The 17,779-nt window shown below is 36.7% G+C and overlaps 1 protein-coding gene across 1 annotated transcript in view; it reads left to right on the top strand.

Moving 5' to 3' along the window:
* The window catches only part of LOC140057855 (tyrosine-protein kinase JAK2-like), a 28,399-nt gene extending 21,357 nt beyond the window's left edge, over nucleotides 1–7,042 (top strand). Inside the window, exons 15-19 of the mRNA XM_072103619.1 lie at nucleotides 194–389; nucleotides 1,182–1,303; nucleotides 1,486–1,667; nucleotides 3,389–3,493; nucleotides 3,594–7,042. Of these exons, the coding sequence (XP_071959720.1) occupies nucleotides 194–389; nucleotides 1,182–1,303; nucleotides 1,486–1,667; nucleotides 3,389–3,493; nucleotides 3,594–3,825 (837 nt within the window). The 3' untranslated portion in view covers nucleotides 3,826–7,042. The remainder of the gene's footprint in view (nucleotides 1–193; nucleotides 390–1,181; nucleotides 1,304–1,485; nucleotides 1,668–3,388; nucleotides 3,494–3,593) is intronic.
* The last annotated feature ends 10,737 nt before the right edge of the window (nucleotides 7,043–17,779 follow it).

The following is a 17,779-nucleotide window of genomic DNA, read 5'->3' as shown; positions in this document are numbered from 1 at the left end:
TTGAGTAATCCTGCTAACAAACAAACACACGCTACCGATTACATATACCTCCTTGGCGGAGGTAAATAATTGCAAACAAAATGTAGTTACTGCAGTAACTGCAGTAGAATAGTTCTGACATGCTCCCTTACTGCAGTAACTGCAGTAGAATAGTTTGAATATGGTTTCTTAATTTAATTTCCTATTTTTTAAGGGCTTTTATGGGAAAGTTAACAAAGCAATTTGGAAAGTGGATTCTGGTTTCACGACTGAACCTCAGAAAATTGTGGCTGTAAAAATGTTAAAAGAGAAGCATTATGACAAGTACTTCGAGGCGTTCAAGCGTGAAATTCAGTGGATGTCTAGTTTAAAACACGACAATATTGTCAAAGTTTTAGGTGTTTCAAAAGGTAAACTATTTATTACTTTTTAATGCATTTTTGGCCCTTTTTGAATCTGGATATCTCTTGTTATTTTAAATAGCTACCTTGTCTACCCTGTCATCTGCCATTTGACAGGTCCATGACAGTCTTGGCAAGTTGCTCGCTGTAGGAAAGAAAGTAATTTAGACAATTTGTTTATTTAATTACTATCGAGTACAGAACTTATACGTGGTGTACCGCAAACTTTATATCAACTGTACATATCATTAGATCATCCTCAGGAGTGAGAATTACTATCGAGTACAGAACTTATACGTGGTGTACCACAAACTTTATATCTACTGTACATATCATTAGATCATCCTCAGGAGTGAGAATTACTATCGAGTACAGAACTTATACGTGGTGTACCGCAAACTTTATATCAACTGTACATATCATTAGATCATCCTCAGGAGTGAGAATTACTATCGAGTACAGAACTTATACGTGCTGTACCACAAACTTTATATCTACTGTACATATCATTAGATCATCCTCAGGAGTGAGAATTACTATCGAGTACAGAACTTATACGTGGTGTACCGCAAACTTTATATCAACTGTACATATCATTAGATCATCCTCAGGAGTGAGAATTACTATCGAGTACAGAACTTATACGTGGTGTACCACAAACTTTATATCAACTGTACATATCATTAGATCATCCTCAGGAGTGAGAATTACTATCGAGTACAGAACTTATACGTGGTGTACCACAAACTTTATATCTACTGTACATTATTGTATTATTATTTTTTTCCCTTTATTTTGCAGGAAGATATCTCAGATTAGTTTTAGAATTTGTTCCACTTGGTGCATTGAAGAATTATCTACAAGATAAGAAGTCCATTCTGTCTGATGACGTGTTGTATTTATTTTGTAGTCAGATTTGTGCAGTAAGTATTACTTAGGATCAATCGTTAGATCAAGGACGGATGTTTAATGTGTGTATGGCGTTTGTCTGTGAATGGATGGTCACATGTATATCAGGGCAGTGACAAACTTTAAATCACCATTGACAGTCCTTGGCAATGTGCCAAAATGAAATAATAATTTGTATAATCACTCATTTTTCTAGGCTATGCATTACCTTGGCAACCACAAGGACACGTGTATTGTGCATCGAGATCTAGCTGCTAGAAACATTCTAGTGGCTAGTGAACACCATGTCAAAATCACTGATTTTGGCCTAGCCAAGAGTTTTGGATCAGATAGAGACTATTATGTTGTTAGAGGGAGTGAAGACACGCCTTATAAATGGTAAGTTTTAAAGGCAATACTTGTGTCATTATTAGGCCAAATAAAAAAACATACTTGTTAAGCGTCAGCGCCCGCTCCTGATTATCCAGCCGCCTCTCTTTTTATTTTTATTTTTTTTTTACCCATATACAACGGAAAGTTCAGCGGCCTGGCCCAGCTCCAGAGCAGGGCTCAAAATTCACGCTAGCAAACTAGCATTTTGCTAGTAGATTCTTCATAATTGCTAGTTGAAAATTTCAAAACTAGCAAATGTTTGCTAGGCTGGTGTAATTTTTTGAAAAATACGTACTTCTTAGCTTAGTCACGCTAGCTAGCCACCGATCGCTCTAGGCCTATGTCGACAACGGCAATTTGGTGAAAACAATTGTTTCATTATATTTACACGCCGCCGATTTACGTCAAGGAAACGCGAATAGCACCGCGAATCATGTAATGTGGTAAACAGCAAGCTTTTTCCCCAACACATTAAATCATGTGCATTTAGTACGTCGCTGAGGATTACATCATCAGTCACGTGATTACAGAATACACGATTATCAATTTAGGGATTTAACGAAATAAATATTTTGCCTACACAGTGGTCGAAGCGCGTTTTTTATAGGTTCGTAAATAGGAAACACCCCATACATAATGGACTCTACCAATTTTGTTTACGATGTTCTCGCGCTCGAGATCGGCACACCACGAGGTCCTGTTGGGCGATGGGTTTTCTTATGCCTGGTTTACCTGTGGAATAATTACACACACTTTTCGCATTACAACTTTAAATACTGATTTACACAGCAATTGGCAAAGGATTCATCAAAGAAGAATGAATACGTTGATTAAAAATTCACTTAAGAAATGCCGTAAGCTGTTTTCAAAATCAGCCCACTATTTAGTATACTATTATTGAGACCAACATCATGCTTCTCGCGATAGGGAATTTCCTGGATAGATGAGTCGAGCGAGAGACGGCGGACCATGGCCGATGAGTGAGGCGGGGGTGGCAGCTTGGACGGATTAGCCTAGGGCCTACAATTTCGCTCGGTGGCAATTAAATTTAATGTTTTAATTACGTCTGGATATAAACAATACAAAACTCAATTTTCATACATAGTCAATTTTGTTCTGTTTCGCATTTTAAAAGTTTGACGTTTCGTCCTAAAAAAAAGTCGGCCAAAACGTCCATCGCGCAAAAATATTCCTCCATAAAAAGTAAAAAAAAAAAAAAAAAACCGTCCCCCCGCCCCTGAAAATTTATGAGGGTGTGACGCTTAACAAGTATTTTTTTTTATTTGGCCTTAATAATAGTTTTTTTTATTCGTGTGTGTTGCTCACTTCTGCGTACCGTTGACGAGCACAGATAAACATTGTTTATTTATCTTTTTATTGTATTTTTAATAGTAAATGAATCACTGTCTTATCAGATAGGTGGTAATCCCCCTGACACTGTCTTATCAGATAGGTGGTAATCCCCCTGACACTGTCTTATCAGATAGGTGGTAATCCCCCTGACACGGGGGGCTTTTTGGTGAACCAGTATTGTGAGCAGCACAGGATACAATCCTTCCTCATTGTAAATAACATACTAATTTCTTTATAAAAATATAGAATTTTCAACACACTAGCTCTTCCTCCTTCTCTTAGCTGAATACCTAAACAGTACTTCTTGTAAAATCGTTGAATTCCTTTAACAAGAAAACTTTGGTGTGATGCAAGAGTGTTATTTTTTTTTTCAGGTATGCACCAGAATGCATTGGACATCAGAAGTTTAGCCGCGAGGGCGACGTTTGGAGCTTCGGTGTGTTGATGTGGGAAATGTTTACTTACGGAAATGCCCCAACGTAAGTAAATCATTTGGTTTCCTTTTAAATTACAAAGTACTTAAGTTCTTTTGAGTAAAAACTAAGCCTAAATTTGGTTTTTGTTTGATTTTTCATCTAGGTATATCGATGATCAAGGAAAAGAAGTGTCGATCAAAATCATTGTTGATTTTCTTGAGGGTGGCGGTAGACTAAAGCAGTCGCAGCCACGCCGTGAGCATTCTGAAGCGTATAACATATCAAACGACGCGTATAATATAATGCAAAATTGTTGGATGACGCAACGCAAAGATCGGTCGTCATTTGAGCAAGTGAAAGAAGATTGCGAGGCGTTGATTACACATCCATTGTAATGCTTGCAGCTTCGCCTCATGATTCATAGGTATGTACCATATCACCCTAACATTCGAGGGCCCTGAATGATCAGTTCTATTAGGAACTGGATAGGCTACCCTCAGTAAATATGGTAATAAATAAATAAATAAACATTGTGATTGTGAGAGTTGGTTGGTGGCTATACAATAAATAGATAAGTGTCGGTCAGTCATAAATTTTAGGTTTTAAGTTTTATGTTTATGAAATATGATTTTTGTATCTAGTTTTCTGAAATAAGAAGTTAACCAATTTATAGTTAAGCATTGTTTTAATATACAACTACTCACCAGATAGCATACTACATATTCAAATCGTAACAAAAAAATAGTAATTTTGTAACAAAATGGACACATATAGAAATTTGATGGATCTATCTACAATATAAGTATGCTAAAATATTGTAAATTGGTACACATTTCCATATATGGAATGAAATTTTTCTATCAATTTACCTCTTGTAGATTATTTCTATTCATAAGCATATCATTATGTTGTAGGCTATCAGATAAATAATCAACATTAAAAAATATTGTAAAATTATATGTATTAAATGTTTATATTTCATTTAAATGTTTTTATGACATGAGCTTTCCATTTGGGTTTAACCGGTTCAATAGCTTTCTAACAACGAATTGTTTGGGTGTTTTTATCCGTTATTTTCTGGCTGCCATTTAACCAGGTATTACAAATTTGTTCCGTTTCTACTGCCAAGAAATTGGAGTTAATTTTATTCACATGGTTAAAAAAATAATTTTTTCGCAGAAGAAACAGGACCTTAGTAACAAACATGAAAAAGTTTACTAATAAACATGATGTACTGTAGCAATCTATAGATAGCCAACTGATATAGAAGAGAAATTTTTCTTTTAATTTTCTTTTTTGTTGTTACAATAGATCCAAAGTACTTAAAAACAACATTTGGCAAACATTCAGTTTGTTTTCTCAAATAAACTGTTGGTCTTGGTTACAGTCTGGATCAACAAAAAAAGAATCATTTCTCTTCTGTAATATTAGGATCCAAATATGAAATTATTTCAAGGTTTAGGCAAACTGAGAGTAGAATAAATACTTTCAATTTATGATGCATTTTGCACTGCCATGCTTTGGTGCCTGTTGTTAGTTCCAATATTATTGCCATCTGACAACCTGCTATTCAATGTTCTTTGTCTTACAACCTGCTATTCAATGTTCTCTGTCTTACAACCTGCTATTCAATGTTCTCTGTCTTGTTCTTGTAAAGTTTTCTAAAAGACAGTGTGTTTATTTTTATCATTTATATTCAAAACAATTATGTTAGTTGATAACAATTTTATTGTCAATGTTTATTTGATTCCAATGTCGTATTAGTTTGTTGTATAATAAAAATGAATAAATTTAAGCACCAAATTTAAATTTCAAATAATTGTAAAATATGCCAAGTTCATCATGAATTATTTACTTCATCTTTTATTATATTTTTTGTATCTGCACAAATAATAAATAGTAGTGGAAAGCTTTTGGTTTGTGGCGACCGACGACAAACGTATGTCATGTCAACATGTGAGGATGACGACCAACAACACATCAGTTGACCTGACCTGACCTAGGTCATTAGTTGTCACAAATCGAAAACTCTATATCATCTGCACTATAGTATAGTAGATAGAACTCCTGTTTGGGGGACACCCTCAGGACCCAAAGAAACCCCTCCCTTTAATAGAGTTGTCCCTTTAATAGGGTTGTCCACAGTGTTAAAACATATATTTCTCTTCATTCTTTTCACTGGAAAGTGTCCCTCTTAATAGAGTGTCCCCTTAATAGGTGGTCCCCTTAATAGGTGTTCCCATAATAAGGTGACCCTAAAGGTACTTTTACCATCTTTTTACGTAAAATTAGATTAAAAACAATACATGGTCAGTTCAGAATGTTTATTTTTTAGTTTATAGTTACATCAGGGAGTTGTTATTAACAACTCCCTGGTTACATGTATAATTAAATGATGATGTCATAATTGATATTCACAGATATTGTTGGACAGTCAATATAATTAGTGATTTTTATTTAACGCTAATCTTTACCTATAAAATATGGAATCAGATACAATTAATGATTGATATTTGTTGAAAGGATCATGTCAAATTATTCTACTGAGTTTACTACATTTACTAGATGCTTACTATAAGCATAGATGCTTACTATAAGCATAGATGTTTACTATAAGCATATATGCTTACTATAAGCATAGATGCTTACTATAAGCATAGATGCTTACTATAAGCATAGATGCTTTATTATAAGCATAGATGCTTACTATAAGCATAGATGCTTACTATAAGCATAGATGCTTTACTATAAGCATAGATGCTTCACTATAAGCATAGATGCTTACTATAAGCATAGATGCTTACTATAAGCATAGATGCTTTATTATAAGCATAGATGCTTCACTATAAGCATAGATGCTTACTATAAGCATAGATGCTTACTATAAGCATAGATGCTTACTATAAGCATATATGCTTACTATAAGCATAGATGCTAACTATAAGCATAGATGCTTACTATAAGCATAGATGCTTCACTATAAGCATAGATGCTTACTATAAGCATAGATGCTTACTGTGAGCATAGATGCTTACTATAAGCATAGAGAGATTATATTATACACTAATATCTCTATGCTGTTATAGTATTCACTAATATCTATATTGCTATAAGTGAATCAAATATTCTTGATAATTTCTAAATTGAATCAGGAAAGAGTAAAATAGTAATTTTACTCTTCCCTGATTACTGCAGTAAAAAAAATGTAGTTACTTCAGCAAAATAATTTTAACATTATTCATCTGAGTTTAATTTGTAATTTTTTTTAAAACTTGTGTTCATGCCAGTTTGTACATAATATTACAATGCCACAATAGGCCGTACATTATAGAGGGCGCTTTACTAATTTAGTATAAGGGAAACGGTCTGGAATGTGTTAAACACTTCTCTTTTTTTTAAATTGTAATCAGTGAGGCTATTGTGGTAAATATTTTTGTGGGATTTTGTGTGTGACGTTGAAGTATAAAGCGTTTAAAAAATGAATCCAAGTATTTAAGTGAATTAATCGTGAATCATAAAGCACTGATTGTATGAGCTATATACTGTCATTTTAACCTTTTACTAGGGATGATCTATAAGATGATTACAAACACAATATGTACGCATAATGTATATAGCAATATTATTGCATAATAATTGAATTTTGAAAAGTGCATATTTTAGGCAATTTCTTTTAAACAAATTTTGACCATTTTGATTTTTGAAATAACTGCTTAAATGCGTCTATAGGATGATGATAACGCAATATATGCACATATATAGCAATATTATTTCGTAATAGTTGATTTTAGAAAAGTGCGTTTTTTGGCCATTTTTGGAAAAAAATCCCTGTATTATAGTACAGGGATTTTTTCGAAAAATTGCCAAATTTCGACCCTTTTATTTTTTGACATAAATGGTTACTATACGTCTATAAGATGATTATAAATCAATATATGTGAATATATATCAATATTATACACCTTTTTATTTTTCGATAAAACTGGTTACTATAACACAATGCGCAGAAGCCATTATTCGACTCTGCGCATATTTATTATGCTATAGTAACCATTTATGTCAAAAAGTAAAAGGGTCGAAAATCGACTTTTTTCGAAAATTTCCCTGTACTATAGTACAGGGATTTTTTCGAAAAATGGCCAATTTTCGACCTTTTTATTTTTCGATAAAACTGGTTACTATAGCACAATTAAGATGCGCAGAACCCATTAGTCGATTCCACGCATGTTTATTATGCTATAGTAACCATTTATGTAAAAACTGGTTACTATAGCACAATTAAGATGCGCAGAACCCATTATTCGACTCTGCGCATGTTTATTATGCTATAGTAACCATTTATGTCAAAAAGTAAAAGGGTCGAAAATCGACCTTTTTTCGAAAATTTCCCTGTACTATAGTACAGGGATTTTTTCGAAAAATGGCCAATTTTCGACCTTTTTATTTTTCGATAAAAGTGGTTACTATAACACAATTTACATGCGCAGAACCTATTATTCGGCTCTGCGCATGTTTATTATGCTATAGTAACCATTTATGTCAAAACTGGTTACTATAGCACAATTGACATGCGCAGAACCCATTATTCTTCTCTGCGCATGTTTATTATGCTATAGTAACCATTTATGTCAAAAGTGGTTACTATAGTACAATTGACATGCGCAGAACGCATTATTCGTCTCTGTGCATGTTTATTATGCTATAGTAACCATTTATGTCAAAACTGGTTACTATAGCACAATTGACATGCGCAGAACCCATTATTCGACTCTGCGCATGTTTATTATTCTATAGTAACCATTTATGTCAAAAGTGGTTACTATAGCACAATTGACATGCGCAGAACCCATTATTCGACTCTGCGCATGTTTATTATGCTATAGTAACCATTTATGTCAAAAAATAAAAGAGTCGAAAATCGGCCTTTTTTTCAAAAAATGGCCATTTTTCGACCTTTTTATTTTTCGATAAAACTGGTTACTATAGCACAATTAGGATGCGCAGAACCCATTAGTCGACTCCACGCATGTTTAATATGCTATAGTAACCATTTATGTCAAAACTGGTTACTATAGCACAATTAAGATGCGCAGAACCCATTATTCGACTCTGCGCATGTTTATTATGCTATTGTATCTATAGCACAATTGACCTGCACAGAACCCATTTTTCGACTCTCAGGCCCGTATGCAGCATTTATAATGGGGGGGTGCGAGCGAAGCGAGCAACAATGGCTGGGGGCCAGGGGGCCGCCAAGGGCCCTGGAAAAATTTGCGTTATTTGACGTTCTAAAGACTGATGTAAGACTCTCTGTTGTGGCTTGGGCTAGTTGAACGATGGACACCAGAACTTAACGCTTTCATGATGAGGCCAACTCAGCAGGGGTGGCGCCAGGATCTTCCCGACGCGGGGGCTACATACCCCGACGAGGGGACTATGCGAGCGAAGCGAGCATCACTAGGCTGAGGGCCAGGGGCCGCCAAGGGCCCCCGGCAACGCGTTCTAGCGTCATTTGAGGTCTTTTTAATCAGATTTAGGGTAGCCATTTTTTCCATTTTTTATAATGCATAAATAAAATACTGCGTGCAAAAAAACGATGCGCGATGACTGTTTCAATCCATATTTTTCAATTTAAAAAATAAAAGTTCAAAGAAAATTTTGAAAAATAGAGTTGGAGGTCCCGGAAATTGGACTTATTATACTTCAAAACATGAAAAAAAATATATAAGTCCCTATCATGGGTTGTGACTGAGCTAAGAAATGTTTGAAAAATAGAGATGTTAGGTCCCGGAAAATGTACTTCTTGTTCTTCGAAATATGACCAGCTTTATTGTTGGGGCTGAGCTAAGAAAATGTTTAAAACTAGAGCTGCAGGTCTTCAAAAAATTGCATTTTATACTTTGGAAACATCAGGCCTAGAGGCTTAAAAAACGCAAGCGTATACCTTTTTCAGTCGGGGAAAAAAGTTTATTCCTCCCAGGTGTATGCATGCGTACCATCTGGACTTCCGAGTGGTGAGAAATTCATGACATACAGGATATTGAAAATGTAATAACTATAGCTATAATGTTGGCTAAGCGAAAATGGCATGTTTTTTTGTTTAGTAATAGATGAAAAATTTATTTTAGGTGCCACACGGTACAGAAGGTTACTTGTAAATTAAAAAATTGGTGAACAAACGAACAATTAACATAATTCGTTTTTGCTGTAGTGTAGCGTACGTCGACGCAGTACACGACGTAACCGTCGGTAAACTTCGCCTGGAAAATAACACATTACACATTTTGGTCCCTGGATGAAACTTGATATCACGCGTCTCAAGGCCCGTAACCAGGGGGGGATCGGGGGGATCGTACGATCCCCCCCGCTGAACAGCGAGTTCCGCTTGGCCTCCCACTTTTTTTTTGCTGGGCATACTAACACAACACGACGATTGTTCACTACAGGCCTAGTCAAGCCTTAATAAATTTAATTAATATATATATATATATATATATTTTAACTAAAATATAAAAACCTAACACTAAAATTTACAAGATAAGTTCTATTTGATAACTGCTGAACATCGTGGTTCTGGAGCTAGCGAGCTGTACACAGAGCATAGTTGTTGTTTGGTTGACATAACAGGGTATTCCCCTACACAGGTCTCCGCGTGCGTGCGTGACGTGCCCAGCCAGCTGCTTGATAGAGAAAGCATGCAGCTCACACGGACGCAAGTGCAAGATGCAATGGTTGAGTGAATTCAGGAATCATCTTAATTCCATGGTTTTTTACCTAAACACCACATGATGGTGAATATGCCTGTTAAAGTCTCAATGATACGATCCCTAATGTACCATGTTGTTGCTAGGAGGATTGAAAGGAGGAGGGATCTAGCCTAATTTCGGTCGGCAAGAGAATGCCGTCCTCTGACAATATAAGGTCGGCAATATTAAGGTCGGCAATTGAAATTTGTGGGCTGGAAATTACACCAACAATATAGCTAGTTCATAAACAAAAGAGAATAGCCGGAAATGCGATTTGCGGCCATAGGCCTATAGAGAAAAAAATTCGAGGGTATGGTTCCAGTGGCGGATCTAGCGGGGGCGTATTTTTTTTTTTAATTAAATAGATTTTAAAAACACGTATCGTTTCGACGGTCATCAATCACCGATGGTTTGCACATTTTCATAGTGAAAATAGTACGTCGGAGCACATCGTCAGCTTGATCGCATTCCACCAAGCATGTACGTCGACATCCTTTGTGTACTATCAATCTCTAGCGTTACCAACGATCATTCACAGTTAAGTATGGAACGCCGTTTACGCAACATTTTGATGATATGAATTTTATGACGCGATATGTGAATGAAATGCATCGATATGAATTGAATGGCGTGATATATGAATGAAATGTTTTGAATTGAATGCTTTGAATTGAATGTTTTGAATGAAATGTTTTGAATGAAATGTTTTGAATTGAATGTTTTGAATAAAATGTTTTGAATGAAATGTTTTGAATGAAATGAAATGTTTTGAATTAAATGTTTTGAATGAAATGTTTGAATTGAATTGAAAAGTCAAACTATTGGCGGCGTATGTCATTCCCGCTCGCGATTTTTGGTCAACCTCTTAATAGGCCTAAGCATGGGTACACTCATCTCCTTTCAACGCTGTCATCAATATGAATCCTTTACAGAGAGACTCCCTAACAGACCTGAAACATTGGAATACATATTTCCGAACCCAGGTATGTTAGGATTCTCTGTAAAGGCAGCGTGGAAGAAAGGAGATGAGGGTACCCAGTTAGGCCTAAGAGGTTGAGAAAATAATCGCGAGCGAGAATGACATACGCCACCAATAGTTTGACTTTTGAATTCAATTCAAACATTTCATTCAAAACATTTCATTCAAAACATTTCATTCAAAACATTTCATTCAAAACATTTCATTCAAAACATTTCATTCAAAACATTTCATTCAAAATATTCAATTCAAAGCATTCAATTCAAAACATTTCATTCATATATCGCACCATTTAATTCATATCGATGCATTTCATTCACATATCGCGTCATAAAATTCATATCATCGAAATGTTGCGTAAACGGCGTTCCATAGTTAAGTGTAAAAGGAGCAAGTTGATAAAAGCCACGTGGTGAGCTTGGTCGCGTTCCACTAAGCAGGCGGCATCCTTTGTGATCGTCACTCCCGTATTGTAGAGTAGCGGTAGGCCTACCTCAGACGATCAATAGAGTTGATGAAGCCACATGGTCAGTGCTACTATACTACGCGCCCATTTATTAAGTACAATAAAAACAAAGGCTAGGACTGTATGCCTACGAAAATTATCCCGTTAGGGCTAAATTTTATTAAAACGTATTACTATTAAAATATTAACAATGCTGCAGCATTTCATGACCCTTGTTGTTTTATTTGCTTTCCCGTCGATGATTCTCATAAACACATCGCGATGACATCATGACAAAAGAGGTGTTTTGTTTTTTCAAATCACTAAATATAATGTAATCGAGCCGGACCGCTAATTTTTAAACGATCGTTTAAACCAGGTCGTTGAATATGCCGTGATTTTAATTGTCAAAAACATGACCGTCAGTCGATGGCCGGCTCGCGCGCGGCCGGCTCGGAGTTTCGATAAATCTCTCGTCGCATGTGTTGCGTCAAAGAATATATATAACAAGAATGAGTATTCTGCGATTTTTGCATGAGAAATTTGTAACAGAGAGCTCCAGAGAGTGATGCCCGCCCTCATAAGGGCGGATGTATACATACTAAATAAGACTTGATTTAATAGATATTGTACATGTCACATTAAATAGAATTATGATAATATATTTCGCAATTGTAAACTATTTTATAATACATATTTATTAACAAACTAGTGTACATTCACTTTTACAGACAGTTATTTACTAACATGCTAAATTAGTTCACAAAAAAGGCCTAACACAGCAACACCAAAATCAACGAATCGTTACTCAGCACGGCCTATTCTTTACCATTGCCGCGTACTACTCTACGCCCGGTAAATTAAGTATTGTTTTAATGATATAAATTAGTATAAAATACATGTTATTTATAGGATAAAATGTTAAATGTCATTAACATTTATTTGTTTTACCAGAAACAAGTTAAATATAGGAATATTATTAAACTATCCTTCGTGAAAACGCGTAAACACCAACACGCCCGGTCACGCTATCGTAGCGCCCGGTTGATAAAGCGAACTGTTTATACGGCAGTTTTTACTAAATAAATTGCATAAAACGAACAATTAAATATCCAAATAGCATTTAACATGATGTTGGCATGTAGTTGATAACATTTTTTATCATGAAAATACTACCGGTGGTCCAGCCTTTGATTAGTGAAACCGTCACAAACAGTTGTATACATCCCAGATACATCCTCACTTATGGCGGCGCCCTACCGCATGGACAATATTACTGTTGAGCCCCTTTCTCACAGATGTGCCTGCAATATACCGGTACAGTGCTGGCGTCGTGCCGGTATCGTTACCGGCATATACCCATTCTCATCGGACTATCGTGCCGGAAATATAACCGGTATATACCGGCTTTCTGTGAGAAAGGAATCGGGCATATTCGGCCAATAAAAAGTCTCTGACAAAATAATTATTGAGGGCGTCCTTTATTGTTATTATTTTTGTCTAGCGATGATATGGCGGCGAATGTTTAGTTACAGATTATTATCTTCCTTTATAGCATATTTATGCAATACATGCTATGTACAGTATATTGTGCATATATTATACAGGTATAGCAATTAATTTGCCGTCATCGGCAATCTGTAAAACACCTTAGAAGGCTGTAGGCCTACAATTTACAAGGCGACGAAAGGTCAGGCACCAACAAACAAAGAGCTAATTAATGGCCTAGCCTAGCGGCCTATATAGATTATGCTACAAATTTCTTCTGGTCCCCTTATTTTAAGCAGCTCTCTTATCTCATTATCCCTCCAGTTCGACATTATTATTGTTAATTGAATTGAATAGGCGCCAAAGTGATACACTTCACTGCGCAAGGTGTCAAAGCCTCGACGGGGAACCCCGGAATATAACGGCGATACGTTCTCACAGAATGCCCGTCTGGCATTGCGGGGAATATCCCTAGAATATTACTAGGTCTAAAGCAGGTCATGTCGATGCCGGCATGGTGCCGGCATGATGCCAAGACGACCCGTTCTCACAGAAAACCATACCGGCATGGTAATGGTATATTCCCGCAATATTCCTGGCACACAACTCTGTGAGAAAGGGGCTTTACAGGGAAAATCGCGGATTACTCATTCTTGTTATATATATTCTTTGGTTGCGTGGTGAAAACACTCTCAGCAAGTTCATTAATATGCATGAGACTCTGTGACGACCCGCTTTAACGTGACGTCATTTTACTTTAGCTGCATGCTAAGTATAGTGACCGCGATCGACCCGGCGCGCGTGTAAAAAAATAATACCGGCCTAGACTAGGGCAAGTTTATAATATAAAGGTGAAAAACATCGTCGCGTTGTAAAAATTTAGATGTAAAGTACAGGCAAGTTGTTAGCTTGCTTTTGGTACCCTAGGTAAGTATCAGCTGCATATTCCACATGTCGTAATTTGCGAGCTTTAGAGTGTTGGCGGCCCCCTGGCCCCCAGCCAATGTTTGCTCGCTTCGCTCGCAAAGCTACGCCACCCCTATTTCAATAGGTATCCTGGATCCGCCCCTGGGTTCCACTAAACAACTTAACGATCCACCCCGCCGTCAAACCTGGTTACGGCCCTGCGTCTCGACCCAACGTTGAACGATTCGTACAGATGGATACCGCCAGACAAGTGCGTACCTAGTCTGGGTTCCAGACGGAGTTTTGTCTTAATATTAGTTAAAAGATAAATAATTTGGCACATATGGCGTTTCATACGTATACTACTTGATTTTGGATACTCCGTCTGGGGAAACACGCACAAGTCACGTGGTTTGACACCAAGAATTCTTGGTGCATACGATTATCCGGTTGACTAGTTTCAGCTGCATGCGATTGGCTACTCTCTCGTACACCGTTTAAATATTCATATTTAAGAATTTCAAAGACTCAACAACTAAGATGATGCGCATGCGCTATGTTACGTTTAGACAATGTGTACTTGGGTACATTTATGAAAGTTCTGAAGGCTAGAAATTATTTTATATGCCTAGTAGTCTGGTAAACATTTGATGGGATCTTTGAAACATGAAAACTCGTCTTGATATATGATAGGCTAGCTTCTCCGCAAATCAAACATTGAATAGATCATTTATTACGCGGAGATAATTTTGATTTAATTCCCACCCAGACCCTGTCCTGTTCTGTGTGGTGGTGTAGCCCTGTTGTGTGCCGGTGGTATGTAGGCCTACTTCATTGGCGTTTTATTTGGCAGGTCATACGTGCGAGTTGAGTAGGACCTACGAAAGAGGCCTAGGCCAAGGACTAAACAATTAATAAACAAAACAACTTGGCATTACTATTTTATATTTCAACAGTCTCGATCGTACATTAAGCACTGGTAGGCCTACGTACTCGATCTCTTTCATTTTGAAACAAAATGATCATTGTTGATTCGAAATCCATATTTACATACCGCCCGCCCCATATAGCCAAATACGGTATGATAACCTACGTCATTCTTATCGTATGTTTGCGGTCTGCAAATCGATTTCTATACGTGTTTCACAAGTCTGTATTTTCAGACAAAAATCGCGGTCGAAATAAAAAAAAATAAATAAAAAAAAAAATAATACAGCAACTTGGGGCAAGTCTAGTGCGTACCTAGCTATTGTTTAGTAGTAAGTTAGATCGCTGGCAATAATGAATGCATATAAAGTGCATAATATCACTCTGACGTACTCTCACGGTCAATGAAACGTCGCGGTTTTCTAGGCGCTGAAGCTAGCTACGAAGTGAACGCGAACGCTTTTTACTGTATATTATATTCCCCGACAAAAAGTACACGTGTTCCCTGACGTTAAGTTGTCTGTATTTCTCCAGCAAACACTTTACCGCGTACATGAAGCGCTAAGCTATTACTTGTCGTCACATGATCGACTGCGCATGTTTTACATCGAATTTGTAGTCAGTTCAGATTCCGTAATTTAATTACCGGTATTTTTTCATTTTATATTAGCATATTTTTGTTTGTATACCATTGATAATGTAAATTTTGTATATATATAATGATATTGTCTTTAGTTAAACAAGACAAGAAAAAATACCAACCGAGGAAAAAGTGGACCTTTTGGGACTTGGGGGGGTGCGTCTGCACCCAACGCACCCCCCCCCCTGGATACGGGCCTGAGAATAATGGCTTCTGCGCATGTCAATTGTGCTATAGTAACCACTTTTGAGATAAATGGATACTATAGCATAATAAACATGCGCAGAGTCTCTGCGCATGTTTATTATGCTATAGTATCCATTTATCTCAAAAGTGGTTACTATAGCACAATTGACATGCGCAGAAGCCATTATTCGACTCTGCGCATGTTTATTATGCTATAGTAACCATTTATGTCAAAAAGTAAAAGGGTCGAAAATCGACCTTTTTTCGAAAATTTCCCTGTACTATAGTACAGGGATTTTTTCGAAAAATGGCCAATTTTCGACCTTTTTATTTTTCGATAAAACTGGTTACTATAGCACAATTAAGATGCGCAGAACCCATTAGTCGACTCCACGCATGTTCAGTGGTGGCGCCAGCGGGGGGGCTACGGGGGCTCTAGCCCCCTCGTCGGGGAGCCTAGCCCCCCCGTCGGGGAACACGGGTACTTTTTGTCGGGGAATATAATATACAGTAAAAAACGTTCGAGTTCACTTCATATAGCTTGTTCAGCGCCTAGAAAACCACGACGTTCCATTGACCGTGAGAGTACGTCAGAGGGCTATTATGCACTTTTATGCATTCATTTATTGCCAGCGATCTAACTTACTACTAAACATTAGCTAGGTACGCACTTTTCTGAATTATGTTAATTGTTCGTATGTTCACCAATTTTTTAATTTACAAGTAACCTTCTGTACCGTGGGGCACCTAAAATAAATTTTTCATCCATTACTAAACAAAAAAACATGCCATTTTCGCTTAGCCAACATCTTATTATAGCTAAGTTATTACATTTTCAATGTCCTGTATGTCATGAATTTCTCACCACTCGGAAGTCCAGATGGTACGCACGCATACACTTGGGAGGAATAAACTTATTTCCCCGACTGAAAAAGGTCTACGCTTGCGTTTTTTAAGCCTCTAAGTAACTTTACTGAAAATGATAAGAAAAATATTGAGAGACCACGTAAAATTGCACAACGTATTATTAAAGCTGATCTAACGCCTTGTTCATTTATCTATGAAAAGAGTATTCTAAAAAAAGTAAACAATATTTAATGAAAGACCCCACTCATCCGTTACATTACTGTTATAACTTAAATAGATCAGGCATTAGGCTACGACCTCCAAGAGCAAATCTCTGTAGAACTAGAAAATCCTTCGTTGTAAATAGCATTCATATTTTTAATTCTAATGTAAGACGTTAATGCAATTTTTAATAGTTTTACATTTTTAACAGTATTTTTAACTTTTTATCTTGTATTTTTAATCTGTTATAATACTGCACGTTTTTAAATTGTTGCAATATTGTTGTTTTAATCTACCAAGCAAAGTGAATTTCCATTTTTATGGACAAATAAAATTTCTTGAATCTTGAATCTTGAATCTAGGCCTGATGTTTCCGAAGTATAAAATGCAATTTTTTGAAGACCTGCAGCTCTAGTTTTAAACAGTTTCTTAGCTCAGCCCCAACAATAAAGCTGGTCATATTTCGAAGTACAAGAAGTGCATTTTCCAGGACCTAACATCTCTATTTTTCAAACATTTCTTAGCTCAGTCACAACCTTGATAGGGACTTATATATTTTGTTTCATGTTTTGAAGTATAATAAGTCCAATTTCCGGGACCTCCAAATCTATTTTTCTAAATTTTCTTTGAACTTTTATTTTTTAAATTGAAAAATATGGATTGAAACAGTCATCGCGCATCGTTTTTTTGCACGCAGTATTTTATTTATGCATTATAAAAAAATGGAAAAAATGGCTACCCTAAATCTGATTAAAATGACCTCAAATGACGCTAGAACGCGTTGCTTCCGGGGGCTTCGCCCCCTGGACCCCCACCGGGGGCCCTTGGCGGCCCCCTGGCCCCCAGCCTAGTGATGCTCGCTTCGCTCGCATAGCCCCCTCGTCGGGGAATGTAGCCCCCGCGTCGGGAAGATCCTGGCGCCACCCCTGCGCATGTTTATTATGCTATAGTAACCATTTATGTC

Source organism: Antedon mediterranea, chromosome 8, assembly GCF_964355755.1.
Source record: "Antedon mediterranea chromosome 8, ecAntMedi1.1, whole genome shotgun sequence".
NCBI lineage: Eukaryota > Metazoa > Echinodermata > Crinoidea > Comatulida > Antedonidae > Antedon > Antedon mediterranea.
The sequence above is the reverse complement of the archived record's forward strand: the minus strand, read 5'-3'. Positions and strand labels throughout refer to the sequence as shown.